The sequence below is a fragment of the Hemiscyllium ocellatum genome, chromosome 43 (assembly GCF_020745735.1).
Source record: "Hemiscyllium ocellatum isolate sHemOce1 chromosome 43, sHemOce1.pat.X.cur, whole genome shotgun sequence".
Taxonomy (NCBI): domain Eukaryota; kingdom Metazoa; phylum Chordata; class Chondrichthyes; order Orectolobiformes; family Hemiscylliidae; genus Hemiscyllium; species Hemiscyllium ocellatum.
In genome coordinates, this window is record NC_083443.1 from 34,862,782 (window position 1) to 34,881,359 (window position 18,578).

General features: G+C 44.8%; 1 protein-coding gene across 1 annotated transcript in view; it reads right to left on the bottom strand.

Moving 5' to 3' along the window:
* Positions 1–1,595: 1,595 nt before the first annotated feature.
* Positions 1,596–18,578, bottom strand: part of LOC132834997 (glutamate receptor ionotropic, delta-1-like) — an 831,861-nt gene continuing 814,878 nt past the window's right edge. Inside the window, exons 14-16 of the mRNA XM_060854217.1 lie at positions 13,858–14,024; positions 6,918–7,158; positions 1,596–2,024 (exon numbers count right to left, since the gene is read on the bottom strand). Of these exons, the coding sequence (XP_060710200.1) occupies positions 1,596–2,024; positions 6,918–7,158; positions 13,858–14,024 (837 nt within the window). The remainder of the gene's footprint in view (positions 2,025–6,917; positions 7,159–13,857; positions 14,025–18,578) is intronic.

Below are 18,578 nucleotides of genomic sequence, written 5' to 3' on the forward strand. Positions count from 1 at the left end.
CTGAAGATCAGAGCTGAAAAATGTGTTGCTGGAAAAGCGCAGCAGATCAGGCAGCATCAAAGGAGCAGGAGAATCTGAAGAAGGGCTTATGCCTGAAACGTCGATTCTCCTGCTCCTTTGATGCTGCCTGTCATTCTGTGCTCCTGTCTTCCTCACTGACTGATCAAATTGATTAACCAAGAGCACGTGTTCTGACACATTAGCCTAGGAGTTAGCCGTGGAGGAAGCTGGTATACGTTTGCAATTCCTAAGCTATGTTTCACGCACTATCGTAAGACTTTATGGAGTCAGAGTACCATCACCACTTAGCGACAGCACAGTTTGGAGATCACTCCCCCTGCCTTCAGCCTTTCTGCTTCACCCTGGGGTGCCTGTGATCCTCTGCTCTCCCCCCCCAATGTGGAGATTGCATTGGTATCTGTTACTCAGCTCCATCCGGGACAAAGCTATGGTTGGGGTCTGCCCCCCTGTGACGTCCACGAGTGGAATCTGAACATTTGGATAATTTGGAAGCTCGATGGATCCCATTGGATTTCCCGGGGGTCAGCTGACTGGGATACAGGACTTACTGTGTCTTACAATGTGCGCTCCACAATCACCTGATGAAGGAGCAGCGCTCCAAAAGCTAGTGCTTCTAATTAAACCTGTTGGATAATAACCTGGTGTTGTGTGATTTTTAATTGGAATACTGGAGACAGGGCAGTTGGGGTTGGAGGGGGACCAAGGGTTGAGTCAACCCAGCTGCTCAAAAGTGAAACAGTCTTTTGATGTCTGAGCAGTGTCCTCACTGATCTCGATCGTCACCTCACTCAGCCTCATGTGATTCAGCTCCTGACTAAGACTGGGGGAATCAGGAAACTTTAAGCCAAATCACCTCGGGAGCTCCTTGTGGTGCTGACCTCAGCTTCCGGCATACCCTGAGTGGCTGGCCTTTCTGGTGGTCCCCTGGGAGATGTCCCTCTGTGTCGGTGGACAATTAGAGATTGGAACTGTAAGGCCTTAGCCCTGGGGGACAGGGAACCCCCAAGTTTCCAGGAGCTAGCTGCAAACCTGCCCAGACTCCTCCGAGGGGATTCCCAATATTTGGGGCAATTGAGTTGTTCTGCTTGGATCCTGGGTAACCTGAAGTCTTTATTTTTGTGAAAGGGGAATTGTATAGTTTTCCCAGTTCCAATGGTCAATTGGCACCTGGAGAAAGAGCACAGATTCCTGGTATTGTCCCGTACGGAGCGGTTAGACAAATGGAACTGGTTTTAAATTGCTTTCAGGAAAGAACCAAACTGATTGCAGCCGCAATCAAAACACGTTAAATCAGAAAACAATTTAATGAATTCTAAAAGGCACTTTTTTCAAACGAATAAATGTGCGGGCACAGACATCCAATAATGATCACAAGTGATTTGCTTTTTATTTGTATAGAACAGAATTTACAAAGCCAATCATTACATCATCTACTGACTTCAAAAATTGTGAATATTCAAAATACACTTTACCCCACTTCATTCTTGAGTTATTTACAAGTATTTACATGAAAATGCTAGACTTTTTTTTTGTAAATTTTTTATATTAAAAATGTTGCCATGCGGCGTTTGAAATTAAATGGAGGTTCCATGGGATGGCTCCATGGATTCGGGGAGCACTCCAGGACTCGGAGCTGCCTGGAACGACATGGGGATGGGGGTTTTCAGTGGGCTTTGACGGAAGAGTCCTCCGTTTGGTGATCGATGTTTGCACTGTATTGAGGGCAGTGTGGCAGAGCTGCTGAGAGGCAGAGACAGGTTGGTGCTGGCCAAAGAGGAAAGCTTCCTACTTGTCGCATGAGTTTGTTCTGGTAAAAAAGTGCTGACTGAGATCTGGGTGTTTTGGTAATCCCGTGCTGGCTCCAAGCTTTGGCTGGTCTGCATGCTGCCAATATCCAAGGCCGAGATTTCAATTGACGCTGCAGAGATCTGTTTATGGGCCATGTCATCATCCATCAAACTGTTCATCCGACGGTGAACCTGCTCCAGATTCACCTCCTTGTCCTGCATAAGAGACATTCCATTAGACTGAAGACAGGATAGGGAGAGAGGGAGCAAGAGAGGAAAGGAGGAGTGAGGGAGAGAGGGAAGGAAAGCGGGAGCGTGGGAGGGAGGGAGAGGGAAGGAGCAAGGGAAATGTAGTGATTGTAATGAGGTCAGCCAGGTGGACCTCTGAGAAAATGAGTACCTTGATTGGGGCTGTTAATCTGGTCTAATCAGGGAGCGCTGGCTGACAGATAAGGACGGGAGTGTCAGAGGTTGTGTTCACTCTGAGAGCTGGCTGGGTTGAACACAGACATGGCTGCGCTGCTGAGCAACAAGGACAACAATTACCTCCAGCAGCTCCCCACATTTGTGGGAATAGCCGGGTAAATCCTAGACTCGGTTACATGTCGACTGCGCCAGGCCCTTCATGGGCTCAATGTTCTTAGTCATTGTGAGAGGGAGCAAATGAGGGAGAGGCTGAGAGGGAAAGAGTAGAGAGGAGAAGGTGGATGGAGGAGAGAGGGAGGGAGGGAGGGAGAGGTCGAGAGAGCGATGGTGGAAAGGTGAATGGATGGAGGAGGGAGGGAGGAAGGGAAAGATGGAGAGAGATGGTGGAAAGTTGAGTAAATGGAGAAGAGAGGGAGGGTAAGACAAGAGAGGGGGAGGGGGAGGGGGAGGAGAGGGGCTACAGGAGGAAGACGGGGTGAAGAGGGAGGATGAGGTTGGAGCAGTGTAATCCTGTAAATTACTGAGAGATCATCTTCCTAGAAACTCCAGCTCCTGGGTCACTGTATCAAGTACTTCTCTGAGAAAAATTTTTGAAATATTATATTCAGAATAATTATCTACTTGAAATTTGAATCACACAAGAATTGTCATCATGTAGAGCACTAAATTAAGAATTCACCCAAATTGCTAACATTAGTGCAGTAATTCAACTTTAATCCCATTCTAATATGGTTTGTCGTCATCCTTCCCCTCAGAGTGAGAAATTAAGCTTGTTCCACCCTTTCTCATCCTTATTCCTGTCCTTCGAAATCCAGCTGTTCCCTGTCTGTGTTTGCAAACACATTGATACTAATTTGAAGCAGCGGGAGGCCATTCAGCTGCTCCCCTATTTGTAGCTGATCTGCTGGCGTTCCGAATTCCACATTCCCATCAAACCCTGATGACCCTCAATTCCCCGTCTAACAAGATTCTATTCACCTCTGTCTTCAAAATATTTATGATCCCACCTCCGCTGCCCCCAAACTCACACAACCGTCCGAGAGAAAAATAATTTCCTCATCTCAGTCCTGAAAGGCCAGAGGTCATTTTAAACACTGCCCCCAAGTTCCGGACTGACCCACAAGAGGAAACATCATTCCCACGTTCACCTTGTCACAATCATTCAGGATCTGATACACTGCAATCACATTCTAGTGGATACAGGCCCAGTCTGTCCAACCTTTCCTCGTGAGACAACTCCCCATTCCAGGGATCAATCCAGTAAACCTCTTCTGAACTGCCTCCAGTACATTTACACTTGGTAGAACAAGCAATGACAGGACCTGTACAATTAATGAGTGGTGTTGAACAGAAGGACCTAGAGGTTCAGGTACATAATTCCTTTGAAATTTGTGTCCAAGGTAGAGAGGGTGGTTAAGAAGTCAAAAAGTGTGGTGCTGGAAAAGCACAGCAGGTCAGGCAGCATCTGAGGAGCAGGAGAATCGACATTTGTGGGGGTGTGGGGGAAGTGGCTGAGGGATAAATAGGAAATTGGGGGTGGGGCTGGAGGGAAGTAGGTGGGAATGCGATAGGTAGATGGAGGTGGGGGGTGATGGTTATAGGTTGTAGGGGAGGGTGGAGTGTACAGGTGGGATGGAAGATGGACAGATAGGACAGTTCAAGAGGGCGGTACCAAGTTGGAGGGTTGGATCTGGGATGAGGTAGGGGGGAGGGGAGATGAGGAAACTGGTGAAGTCAATGTGGATTCCCCATGTAGTTGAAGGGTCCCAAGGTGGAAGATGGTTAGGATTTGGCGGTAGAGGCCTAGGAATTGCATGTTCTTGACGGAGTGGGAGGGGGGGTTGAAGATGTCAGCCACAGGGCAGTGAGGTTGTATGCTTCATGTCCCAGAGATATTCCCTGAAATTTTCGGTGAGTTGCCGTTTTGTCTCCCCAATGTAGAGGAAACCACATTGAGAGCAACAGATGCAGTTGATGAGGTGTTTGGATGTGTAGGAAAAGCTGCACGATGGGCGGCACGGTGGTTAGCACTGCTGCCTCACAGCGTCAGAGACCCGGGTTCAATTCCCGCCTCAGGCGACTGACTGTGTGGAGTTTGCACATTCTCCCCGTGTCTGCGTGGATTTCCTCCGGGTGCTCCGGTTTCCTCCCACAGTCCAAAAACGTGCAGGTCAGGTGAATTGGCCATGCTAAATTGCCCGTAGTGAAGAAGTAAATGTAGGGTAATGAGTCTGGGTGGGTTGCGCTGCGGCGGGTCAGTGTGGACTTGTTGGGCTGAAGGGCCTGTTTCCACACTGTATGTAATCTTAAAAAAAGCTCTGCTGGATGTGGAAGGATCCTTTGGAAAAGAGAACGGTGTGGGAGCAGGTTTTGCACTTCCTGTGATGTCAAGGAGAAGTTGCCAGGAGTGGAGGGTGGGTTGGTGGGGAGCATGGACCTCATATAGAGGGAGCCGTGGAGGGAATGGTCTCTGCAGAATGCTGATAGGGGTCGAGAGGGCAGTATAGCTCTGGTGGTGGGGTATGACTGTAGGTCACAGAAATGTGGAGGATAATGCACTGTATCCGGAGATTAGTTGGGTGGAAGGTGAGGGACTGGGGGTGTTCTTTCCTTGTTGCGATTGGAGGGGTGGGGTTCAAGTTGTGACATCATGTTAATGTTGGACAGGACATTGGTGAGACCTCTTCTGGAATACTGTGTGCTGTTCTGCGCATGCTGCTATAGGAAGGATATTTTTAAACTGGACAGGATTCAGAAAAGATTTACCAGGATTTTGCTGGGAATGGAGGATTTGAGATATAAAATAGCCTGGAAAGACTGGGAATATTTTCACTGGAGCATAGGTGGTTGAGAGGTGACCCTGTAGAGATTTATATACTCGTGAGGGGCATTGATAAGGGGCTTTTCTCTGCAGTGGAGGAGTTCAAAACCAGGGGATATATATTTTAAGGAGGGAGGAGAAAGATTTAAAAGGACATGTGGGGAACGTTTTTTACAAAGAGAGTGGTTTGTGTATGGAATGAGCATCCAGAGAAAGTGGTGGATGCAGGTACTGATACAATGTTTTGAAGACATTTGGATAAGGTCCTAAACAGGAAATGTTTGGAGGGATATGGGCCAAGCGCAGGAAGGTGGGATTAGCTTAGTTTGGGATGATGGTCGGCATGGAGTGGTTGGACTGAGGGGGTGTGTTTCCTTGCTGTAGGACTCCATGACTCTGTCGTTCTTTAAATAAGGAGACTGAAAAGGCACACTGTGTTCACTAATGCCTGATATAACTGAGGTATAATGTGCTTATCTTTATGTGTAATTCCATTCAGAATAAGGAATAGCATTTCATTAGCCTTTGAAATTACTTGCTGTACCTGCACACTGACATTTCATAATTCATGTACAAGACACAGAAATCTCTCTCTACCTCAGAATCCTGAAATACTTCTCCAACTAAATAACATACTGCTTTTTCTTATTCTTCCTGCCAAAGGGAACAATTTTACATTTCTACACGTTATACTCCGGCAAACTCACTCAAGCTATCTATATCCATTGATAATATCCTTAGTCTTCTTTGCAACATATTTTCTGTTAAGATTTTGATGTCATCTGTGAGTTTAAGCCTGAATTAATTGCTTAGCCTTTACTCCCGTCACCTCAGTCACTGGCGTGAATTGTAAAAGATTGTGGTCCCAGTATAGAGCCAAACCCAGCCCTCACTTCCTGTCAACTGTTTCAAGGCTCTATATTGTGAGGACCCTCTGGTCTCTGCTTGTGTAGGCATACTGCAATACCAGGGTGGGGAGGGGTAAGCAGGCTGGAAGGGAGGGAGGGGGAAATGGCAGGGGAAAGGAGAGGGAGGGAGGGAAAAGGAAAAGAGGTTGAAGGAGGGATGGAGAAAGGGGAAAGAAGATGAGAGGAAAAGGGCAACTTAGGGAGAGGAAAGTGAGCAGAGAGCCAGGAACACTGGGGAGAGAGAAAAGGTGGAGAGGAATGGAGCAAAGGAAGGGAACAGAAGGGAGAGGGAGGGTGAGGGAAGAGAAGAATGGAGGTGTGGAGGGGTGGGGATTGAAAGGGAGAGGAGAGGGAGGAGAAGGGGGATGAATGGGAATGGTGTAGAGGGGTGGGGGATTACAGGGAGGGGAGGGGGAGAAGGGGGATTAATGGGAATGGTGTGGAGAGGTAGGGGATTGGAAGGGAGTGGAGGGGGAGGAGAAGGGGGATTAATGGGAAGGGTGTGGAGGGGTAGGAGATTGGAAGGGAGTGGAGGGGGAGGAGGTACGAGGAGGGGAGGGAAGTGAATGTGTTCTTCCCCTTACCTGATTGGTTGAATGTTACCATACTTGCACTAGGGGAGGTGCTTGGCTGCAAACACAGGAAATTCAGGGCAAGTAGGAGCCCAGCTCTGTTCCCCAGGATATGGCCTGTGTTCCCAAAGCACTGTCAAGGAGGCTAGCCCTGAGCTCTCCACCCGCTCGATAGGTTGTTCCTGAGAAGGAGGGAGTGATTTAAACTTCAGCTCCTCTGCCTGGCCTTGAACTACAAAATCTTTGGATCAAAGATGAATCTTGGAGCTGAGTCTGGGACCCCCATGATGGGCTGTTCACTGAGAATCCCTTGGACCACAAGTACCCAGCTGTTAGCTCCAAGCCCCAGGGACCCCCCCCCCCCCCTTACCCACTGTTTTACCTCCTTGGGTGATTCTTGCTGGCATTGGTTACTGTTCCACCAGATCTCCAGAGCTGCCACCAAACAGGCGAGGAGCAGACCTGCAGCTAGGATACAGAAAACCCCGGCGAAGCTCTGGAGCTTCAATGCTCGACCATCCGCCTGGCTGTTAGCATGACCCTTCAGGTTACACCGCCCCATCTTTGGCCACCACTTCTGCTTGAAAACATCCAGGTCGCCGCTATCTTGCATTTCGAGGATTCTGAAAGCATTGGAAGATTGGTGATAGAAACCGGGGGAATCCCGCTGCAACCCCCCAACAAAAACATTTTACAACACTCTGAGAAACAAGCCTCATCCTCAACAGAAATGTATTTAGGAACGTTTTGGAGCCCTTTACATGTGACACCTTGTTATCCTGATTGAACAATCTATGCAAATATTACCCTTCGAATCACCAAATAACTTTCTTTAGTTCATTCAAGCACGCACTGGATAGTTGTTTGGATGAAAATAATGTAAAAGGAATGGCAGGAGATTGGCGCAAGGGGATGATGCTCATGTGAAGATCTGATGTAGGCACAATGGGTTAAATGGCCTCCTCCAAATGGGAACAGTTTGCTGTCTCTGTAATTCGTTGCCTGAAACAATATTCCCACACGAGCAACTTCTTGCAAATGTTAATTTTTTTCCATCCCAATGGTTGTTCCAACAAGAAATGAAGCCCACACCTCAAACTTTCCAAGGTTCATCCTCATTAAAACCCTTGGGTGAAAGGGGGTGAACACTGTCAGGATATTTCCATACCAGCATCATTTCTGACAAACATCAGACAATGCTACTGAAGTGAGAGATGGGACGCTCTGAGCAAGTCACTGCCCAACCAGCTTAGTGTTGGTTCCCGTACCTCTCTCATCTTTGTTCATCTAAATCCACCAGAGTGACCCTGTACTCCTCTCTCCCTTGGACATCTGTCTACTTTCTTCTGAAATTGACAGTAATCACTCTCTACAGGAATGAATTCCACACTCTCTCCAATTTCTGGGTTAAAGACGATTAGCCCTGAATCCCTGATGGATTTCATGGTGACTTTCTTCGACTGTGGACCTCTAGTTCCGCTCCTTCTCCACCACTGCAAACATTATTTCTGTATCCACTGCAGTGAAATAAGTCACCTTTTAAACTCCTCTGCTAAGTCTCCTTTCTGGAGGGAGGAGAGACCCTGCTACTAGTTCCTTCCTGATGTGTTACGCCACCCATTCCTGGCATTGGCCATTAGCATTGCATCTTCTCCCTTTCCAGTGCCTCTATGTTCTGCCCATCTCATGGTGACCAGCACCCTGGTGACACATTGATACTTTCCTCAACTTTTTGTGAAGCTATTTTATTAACAATGCAGTGGGAATGTTCACAGATTCACGTTGTGAGAAGACAGGACAATGAAGCTTGTAGAATAAGGGACTGACAAGGTTTAAATGGATGATTTATTCACCTTGGTTCATGAAGAAATATGCATCTTTCACTTGCATACAATCCAAGCTGACATTTATTTCAAACACATTTGCACTCAAACGTTCTCTGGGTGGAAAGGTGTGAAGTGTTTTCTTTTGTGTTTCATTGTTTCACCGGTTTATTTGGGGATTTAGAATAGTGGGAATGGAGGTTAGGGCAGTTGGATGTTCCTCCTGCAGTATGTGGGAGGTAAGGGTCACCTCTAGTGCCCTGCTGACTTCATCTGTGTGAAGTGCACCCAACTCCAGCTCCTCAAGAACAGTGTTAGGGAACTGGAGCTGGAGCTGGATGAACTTCAGATCATTCAGGAGGCAGAGGGGGTTATTGAGAGGAGTTACAGGGAGGTAGTTACTCCACAGCCATGTGAAAAAGGTAGATGGGCTACCGTCAGGGGTAGGAAAGGGAACCCGCAGGCAGTGCAGGGATCCCCTGTGATGGGTCCCCTCAACAAGTATACTGTTCTGGATATTGTTGGTGGGGATGACTTACCAGGGTAAGGAGTGGGGCACAGGTCTCTGGCGCAGAGTCTGTCCCTGCTGTTCAGAAGGGAAGGGGGATGAGGAGCAGAGAGTAGTCACTGGGGGACAGATAGGAGAGTCTGTGGGGATGAGAGAGACTCACAATTGGTGTGTTGCCTCCCAGGTGCCAGGGTTTGTGATGTCTCCGATTGTGTTTTCGAGATCCTTAAGGGGGAGGGGGAGCAGCCCAAGTCGTGGTCCACATTGACACCAATGATGTAGGTAGGAAAAGGGATGGGAATGTAAGGCAGCAATTCAGGGAGCTAGGGTGGAAGCTTAGAGCTAGAACAAACAGAGTTGTTATCTCTGGTTTGTTACCCGTGCCACGTGCTAGCGAGGCAAGGAATAGGGAGAGAGTGGAACTGAACATGTGGCTACAGAGATAGTGCAGGAGGGAGGGTTTTGGATTCTTGGATAATTGGAGCGCTTTCTGGGGGAGGTGGGACCTCTACAAACAGGATGGTCTTCACCTGAACCAGAGGGGGCACCAATATCCTGGGGGGAAATTCACTAATGCAGTAGGGGGATGGGAACCTGAATTGTAGTTCCAGTGTACAGGAGGTTGAGGGTAGTGAGGTCAGGGATAGGTTTACAGGGTCGTGAGAGGGCACCGGCAATCAGGGTGTTGGTTTGAAATGTTTATACTTCAATGCCAGGAGCATCCAGAATAAGATGGGTGAACCTGCAGCATGGGTTGGTACCTGGGAATTCGATGTTGTGGCCATTTCAGAGACATGGATAGAGCAGGGACTGGAATGGTTATTGCAGATTCCGGGATTTAGATGTTTCAGTAAGAACAGAGAAGATGTAAAAGATGTGGGAGTGTGGCGTTGTTAATCAAGGACATATTACAGCTGCACAAATGAAGTTTCAGGACTCATCAACTGAAGTAGTTTGGGCTGAGGTTAGAAACAGGTAAGGATAGGTCTCTGTGTTGGGAATTTTATGTCAGCCTCTGAATTGTTCCAGGGATGTAGAGGAAAGAACCGCAAAGATGATTCTTGATAAGAGCGAGTAACAGGGTAATTGTTATTGGGGACTTTAACTTCCCACTTCTCCGCCCAGCTCTGCATCTTATCTATGTCCTTCTGTAACCCACAACATCCTTCAGCACTATCCACAACTCTTCTTACCTTGGTGTCATCCCCAAATTTTCTAACCCATCCTTCTATGCCCACATCCATATCATTTACAAAAATGACAAACAGCAGTGGCCCCAAAACAAATCCTTGTGGTACACCACTAGTAACTGAACTCCAGGATGAACATTTCCCACCCTAACTGAGCCTTCACACCTCATCCTTACAAAAGCCTTCAAGTAGTTTAGATGAGTCAGTTTTTGCTCACTGTGTGCAGGAGGGTTTGCTGACACAGTATGTAGACAGGCCAACAAGGGGTGAGGCCACATTGGATTTGGTACTGGGTAATGAACCCAGCCAGGTGTTAGATTTGGAGGTAGGTGAGCACTTTGGCAATAGTGACCATAATTCAGTTATGTTTGCAATAGCAATGGGCAGGGATAGGTATATACCACAGGGAAAGTGGTGTAACTGGGGGAAAGGCAATTATAATGCGATTAGGCAAGATTTAGGATGTATAGGATGGGGAAGAAAACTGCAGGGGATAGGCACACTTGAAATGTGGAGCTTATTCAAGGAACGGATACTGCATGTCCTTGATAAGTACATACCTATCAGGCAGGGAGGTAATGGTCGAGAGAAAGAGCCAGGGTTTACTAAAGAAGATGAAGCTCTTGTCAAGAGGAAGAAGAAGGCTTTTGTAAGGATGAGGTGTGAAGGCTCAGTTAGGGTGGGAAATGTTCATCCTGGAGTTCGGTTACTAGTGGTGTACCACAGGGATTTGTTTTGGGGCCACTGCTGTTTGTCATTTTTGTAAATGATATGGATGTGGGCATAGAAGGATGGGTTAGAAAATTTGGGGATGACACCAAGGTAAGAAGAGTTGTGGATAGTGCTGAAGGATGTTGTGGGTTACAGAAGGACATAGATAAGATGCAGAGCTGGGCGGAGAAGTGGTAAATGGAGTCTAATGTGGAAAAGTGTGAGGTAGTTCACTTTGGAAGAAGTAACAGGGAATGCAGAGTACTGGGCTAATGGTAAAATTCTTGGCAGTGCAGATGAACAGAAAGGTCTCAGGGTCCAGGAGCATAAATCCCTGAAAGTTGCCACCCTGGTTGATAGGCTTGTTAAGAAGGCATATGGTGTGTTGGCGTTTATTGGTACAGGGATTGAGTTCCGGAGCTATGAGGTCATGCTTCAGCCGTACAAAACACTGGTAAGGCTATACCTGGAGTATTCTGTGCAGTTCTGGTCACTGCAATATAAGAAGGATATGGAAGATTTGGAAAGGGTTCAGAGGAGATTTACTAGTTTGATGCCTGGTATGGAGGGAAGGTCTTACAGGGAAAGGCTGAGGGAACTGAGTCTGTTTTCGTTGGAGAGAAGAAGGTTGAGAGGTGACTTAATCGATTTGAGTAAGATAATCAGAGGGTTAGATAGGGTGGACAGTGAGAGCCTTTTTCCGCAGATGGTGAAGGCTAACACGAGGGGACATAAAATTGAGGGGTGATAGATTTAGGACAGATATTGGGGAAATTTCTTCAATCAGAGAGTAGTAGGGGCGTGGAACGGCCTGCCTGCAACAGTAGTAGACTCGCCGATGTTAATGGCATTTAAATGGGCATTGGACAACATATGGATAATAATGGAACAGTGTAGGTTAGATGGGCTTCAGATTAACTTCACAGGTCTGTGCAACATCAAGGGCCGAAGGGCCTGTACTGCACTGTAATATTCTATGTTCTATAAGGTACAAGAATTCCACCAATAACTCATCCACACTTGGAGGACTGTGCACTGTCCTGGTTTCTACCTGACAAGAAGATGGTGAGATCAAACAAGATGCAAATTTTATTTTACCCAAGGTTTGTGATGTCAGTCAGGACACACTCATCAAACTGGACAAATTTTCTTGAAACTGGGATCGAGATCTTCAAAAGGATGAAAGAGCATGATAGAACAACTGAGGGTGTTTGTTTCCATTTGTATACACCTCCCAGAATACAGCCCTCCATATGACGTAGTCACAAATAAATGCACAGGGGAGTTCTGGAGAAACCTGTTTACCCAGAGATGTGGAGGAATGTGCCTCACACAGAGGCTGGGTGAGGTGAATAATCTCGATAGTTTTAATGGGAGGCTGAATAAAGCCGAGAGAGAGAGAGAGAGAGAGGAAACTGTGGAAACATGGTGAGAGGAAGCTTTTGGACTATAAGGGCCTGCACAGTCCTGTGGGCTGAATAGCCTGTTTCTGCTGGCGTACTTTAATGGTTTATGTGATGGGGAGTACTGTTATTGTCACATTTCACATGATGTCCCCTGGTGATCTCATCTTGACAGCAGCAGGAGGGTAAATTCTCTGAAAAGCATCAACTAAGAGCAGGCTAATGTTACTGTTGGCTGTGGTACCCTGGGCATCCTTACAATTTGTGGTAGGGTCAGGGGTGTGTAGGCACGGATTTGGTACATTGAAGTGGGAGAGGGGTTGCAGGATTGAGGTGGGGAGGGGATGGAATCTTGAGACAGGGGAGAGTTGAACGTTGCTCGTGGGATCATTGGAGAGAGTCCGGGAGAGATTTACCGGAACATCACTGGGACTGGAGGGTTTGAGTTATAAGAAAAGGCAGAGTAGACTCTGACTCTTTTTTTTTCCCAGAGCGTAGGAGGCTGAGGGGTGACCTCACAGACATTTATAAGATCATATATAAGCTGAATAGCCAAGGTCTTTTCCTTGTTTAGTTTTGGGAGACTTAGTCAGCATGGATGAGATGGACCGAAGGATCTGTTTCCATGCTGCATGGCTCTATAACTGTCTGACTCAGGCAAGAACAATTCTTCCAATCCTGTCCCTCTAAAGGCACAAAGGAAAGAAATCCTTAGCTCAGGTGTGTGGTCAGTCCTGTGCCAGTCTGTCTTGCTCAAGAGGTTTGGACTGATGGGAGCTCACTGACTCATCCTGCTCAAGTCTTGGAGCTAACCTTGCAGTCATTTCCCCATGAGTTCATTCAGCGTTGATGCTACCTGGTTGTATGGAGCAGGTTAAAGTCCCAATAAGTCAGCTCCTGGGTCAGTGTTACCACTCAAGGAGACAGTGTTCATTGTTGTTGACTGCTCTGACAGAGTAAATAAGGAGGCTGTACTTCTCCTGCTAGAGGGGCTGGTGATGAGAGTTCACTTTCAAGGTGATTGGCAGAAGGAGGAAGGCAACAAAGGTGCATTGTTATTGTCTGCCTGAGAGGGTAGTAGGAGCAGATTTGATTGTAATCTTTAGAAAAGGTTTTGGATAGATACTCAAATCTGTGGAATTCACTGCCTCAGACTATTATGGATACTGCGGTACCGAGTAAACTGAAGGAGGAAAGTGACAGGTTTTTAATTAGTAACAGGTTGGAGGGTTATAGGGAGTGAGCAGGAAAGTGGAGTTGAGGCCGAGATGAGATCAGCCATGATCATATTAAATGGCGGGGTAGGCTTGAGGGGCTGAATGGCCTCTGCTTGCTCCTAGTTCTTAAAGGGGAACACTTTCAAGATTGTGAGAAAGCACAAGGGATTGGGATGAATTGGACAGCTCTTTTAAAGAGTGGACATAAACAGAATAGACTGACTAGTCCTCACCTGTGCCGTAAATTCCAATCATCGATTTGAAAGAACCCAGGTGGTTTGAACTGCCAAGCAGATAAAACTGAAATCACCCCCAAGGTAACGGTTTTTTTAGTTCATTCACAGTGGATCACAAGAGAATGATGACACACATTTTCTTTGTCAGAAAAGACTCACTCCACTTATTCCTTGTAAGACAAAGAAAAGTAAAAGCCTAAGTTACACCAAGAAGATTGCAGAGTTATACCTTACCTCTGGGAGAAGAGGTCTCTATATGGACTTCCATGTTGCAATGCGATCCCATACCCTTTACTGCTCACACTGTTCCCAATCACTGTCAGAGAACAGTCATCATCAGTCAGTGCTGTATATTCCACCACAGCCATGTCCCACAGGAAAGCATAAGTTCCTGTCTTTATCTGCAAACACAGAAAGAATTTAGGAATAATTATTTGATCAATTTAATGTAGAATGTTTGCATCACGTATCATTAATGGAGCCACGCATGTAGCAGGTCGAGAATGACAAGTATCTTTCAGGAGAAATCAAGCCCACATTGTTTTGTGATTATTATACCCTCATGGGAAACACTTTGGTTTTCTAACTGGGCTACAGCAAGCTGTCATTCTGCATGGCTGTGTTTTAAAATTACTGTAATATAAACGGACGAATGCAATCATCTCAAACATGAGCAGCCTCCAAATAGATCTATTGTGTTCAATTAGATTATCTTGCTGTAGTGATACTGTTTGATTAGAAAGTACAGAATTGATGCGTTCATTTCAGAGATGGACATGATAAGGAGGAAGTAGAAAATAGTTTTCGTGTTTGAAATGTTAAAATGACAGAATCTCACTGAATCCTCAACTTTGGAGGCTAGAACACTTTGGGGAAGATTACTCCTAATGGTAATGGGGCAAGTGTGACAAAGAGCATGGGGGAGTAACAGAGAGTGAGGGGGAGTAACAGAGAGCATGAGAGAGTAACAGAGAGTAAGGGGAGCAATAGAGAGTGAAGGAGAGTATCTGGGGGGTAAAGGGAATAACAAAATGATGAGGGAGTAACACGGTCTTTGTTGAAATATGGATAAATGTACCAATTTGGGACAGGAGTAGGTCATTTCACCCCTTCCAGTCTGCTCTACCATTCAGTAAGATCATGGCTTATTTAGATGAGGGGGATTAACTTCTCTCAAAGGGTCATGAATCTGTGGAATCCACTCCCACAGAGTGTGGTGGATGCTGGGACACTGTGAATTTAAGGAGAAGATGACCAGATCTTTCATGAGCTACAGGTTGAAGACTTTTGGAGAATGAGTAGGAAAGTTGAGGTCAAGATGAGATCAGCCATGATCACACTAAATGGCAGAGCAGGGACTGAATGGCCTCCTCCTCTTCTTAGTTACTATGTTCTCAATCTGATGATGGCCCTAAATCCACTCCACAGCTGTCCCATGACCTTTGATTTCATTGATGCGAAGGGTTTGACTATTTTCAGGTTTGGTTACATTCATTGACACAGCCACCACTGCTCACTGGGAGAAAGAATTCCAAATAACCACAACCAACTGAGAGAAGAAATTCCTCCTCATCTCCTCTTTAAAATGGGAGACCCTTTCCTGTACCCCACTGTTCCAGATGGCCCAATGAAGGAAACCCCCCTCAACATCCACCCTGTCAAATCTCCTCAGAACCTTCTGTGAGGTCTCCTTTGGGACTTCCAACCTCAGGTGAGTCCAGGCTCAGCTGCGAACCCCCATAGTTCCATCGCTGGAATCAGCTTAAGTTGCTTTAATCCTAACTGTTTCCAATGCCTTTATATCACTCTGAAAACAAAGGGATCAACACTGTACCCAGTGCTCCTCAACACCCAGTAGTCATGGAAACACTTCCAGTCCACACAATCTCCTTTGTATTCCAGGCCAACATTCCATTTTCCTTCCCAATTACTTGCTGTATCTTTACCCTTTAATGATTTGTATACAGGGACACCCAGGTTCTGGAGCCTGACTCCACTGTTCAGACCCATTGGGGACAGTGCACTGTTTCCAGAGTCCCATTACTTCCAAGATCAGTACAAAAGTGAATTATTTAATTAAAGTACACAAAATCCTCAGTTTTCTCACCTGACGGACTCTGTTTAGCAGGAACACTAACCAGGTTCCTGCACTTCACAAGATCCACTGTTTATTATTAATAAATAAATAACTAAGCTCTAACCACACATAAACAAATCAAATGGAAATCATATCATGCTGTTGGTTGAAACACCAACCTCTGCTTTAAACTCTAAAAGAAACAAACTTCCAGGGACTTCTGTTGTACAATACAAAGGTAGGTTCACTGGGCTAAAATACTTTAAACTCGCCTGAATTAAACTGGAATTACTTCAGGGGTGGGCTACAGGATTGTTCAATTGCAGGATTATTCAGGTCCAGGATTATTTAGGTCCAGGATTATTCAGGAACAGGATTATTCAGGTACAGGATTATTCAGGTCCAGGATTATTCAGGTACAGGATTATTCAGGAATAGGATTTTTCAGTTATAAAATTCTTCAGGTACAGGATTATTCAGGAACAGGATTTTTCAGGATTACAATTATTCAGGCACAGGATTATTCAGGTCCAGGATTATTCAGGAACAGGATTATTCAGGAACAGGATTTTTCAGTTATAAGATTATTCAGGAACAGGATTTTTCAGTTATAAAATTATTCAGGTACAGGATCATTCAGGTACAGGATCGTTCAGGTGCAGGATTATTCAGGAACAGGATTATTCAGGAACAGGATTATTCAGGTCCAGGATTATTCAGGTACAGGATTATTCAGGTCCAGGAATATTCAGGAACAGGATTATTCAGGTACAGGATTATTCAGGAACAACATTTTTCAGTTATAAGATTATTCAGGTACAGGATTATTCAGGAACAGGATTTTTCAGTTATAAAATTATTCAGGTACAGGATTATTCAGGAACAGGATTATTCAGGTACAGGATTATTCAGGAACAGGATTTTTCAGTTATAAAATTATTCAAGTACAGGATCATTCAAGTACAGGATTATTCAGGAACAGGATTTTTCAGTTACAGGATTATTCAGGTAAAAGATTATTCAGAAACAAAATTTTTCAGTTATAAGATTATTCAGGTACAGGATTATTCAGGTCCAGGATTATTCAGGAACAGGATTATTCAGGTACAGGATTATTCAGGAACAAGATTTTTCAGTTATAAGATTATTCAGGTACAGGATTATTCAGGAACAGGATTTTTAAGTTATAAGATTATTCAGGTCCAGGATTATTCAGGAACAGGATTATTCAGGTACAGGATTATTCAGGAGCAAGATTTTTCAGTTATAAGATTATTCAGGTCCAGGATTATTCAGGAACAGGATTATTCAGGTACAGGATTATTCAGGAACAAGATTTTTCAGTTATAAGATTATTCAGGTACAGGATTATTCAGGAACAGGATTTCTCAGTTATAAAATTATTCAGGTCCAGGATTATTCAGTTACAGGATTATTCAGGTACAGGATTATTCAGGAACAGGATTTTTCAGTTATAAGATTATTCAGGAACAGGATTATTCAGGAACAGGATTTTCAAGTTATAAAATTATACAGGTACAGGATCATTCAGGTGCAGGATTATTCAGGAACAGGATTTTTAAGTTATAAAATTATACAGGTACAGGATCATTCAGGTGCAGGATTATTCAGGAACAGGATTATTCAGGTACAGGATTATTCAGGAACAAGATTTTTCAGTTATAAGATTATTCAGGTACAGGATTATTCAGGAACAGGATTTTTCAGTTATAAAATTATTCAGGTACAGGATTATTCAGGTACAGGATTATTCAGGTACAGGATTTTTCAGTTACAGGATTATTCAGGTACAAGATTATTCAGAAACAGAATTTTTCAGTTATAAGATTATTCAGGTACAGGATCATTCAGGAACAGGATTATTCAGGTACAGGATTACTCAGCTACATGATCATTCAGGAACAAGATTATTCAGGTACAGGATTATTCAGGTACAGGATTTTTCCGTTAGAGGATATTTCAGTTAGAGGATTATTCAGGTACAGGATCATTCAGGAACAGGATTTTTCAATTACAGGATTATTCAGGAACAGGATTATTCAGATACAGGATTATTCAGGTACAGGATTTTTCAGTTACAGGATTATTCAGGTACAGGATCATTCAGGTACAGGATCATTCAGGAACAGGATTATTCAGGAACAGGATTATTCAGGTACAGGATCATTCAGGAACAGGATTATTCAGGTACAGGATTCTTCAGGTACAGGATCATTCAGGAACAGGATTATTCAGGTCCAGGATTACTCAGGTACAGGATTATTCAGGAACAGGATTATTCAGGTACAGGATCATTCAGGAACAGGATTATTCATTTACAGGATTATTCAGGTACAGGATTATTCAGGAACAGGATTATTCAGTTACAGGATTATTCAGGTACAGGATTATTCAGGTACAGGATTTTTCAGTTAGAGGATTATTCAGGTACAGGATCATTCAGTAACAGGTTTATTCAGGAACAGGATTATTCAGGTACAGGATTATTCAGGTACAGGATTATTCAGGTACAGGATTTTTCAGTTAGAGGATTATTCAGGTACAGCATCATTCAGTAACAGGTTTATTCAGGAACATGATTATTCAGAAACAGGATTATTCAGGACCAGGATTATTCAGGTACAGGATTATTCAGGTACAGGATTATTCAGGTACAGGATTTTTCAGTTACAGGATTATTCAGGTACAGGATCATTCAGGTACAGGATTATTCAGGAACAAGATTATTCAGGAAGAGGATTTTTCAATTACAGGATTATTCAGGAACAGGATTATTCAGATACAGGATTATTCAGGTACAGGATTTTTCAGTTACAGGATTATTCAGGTACAGGATCATTCAGGTACAGGATCATTC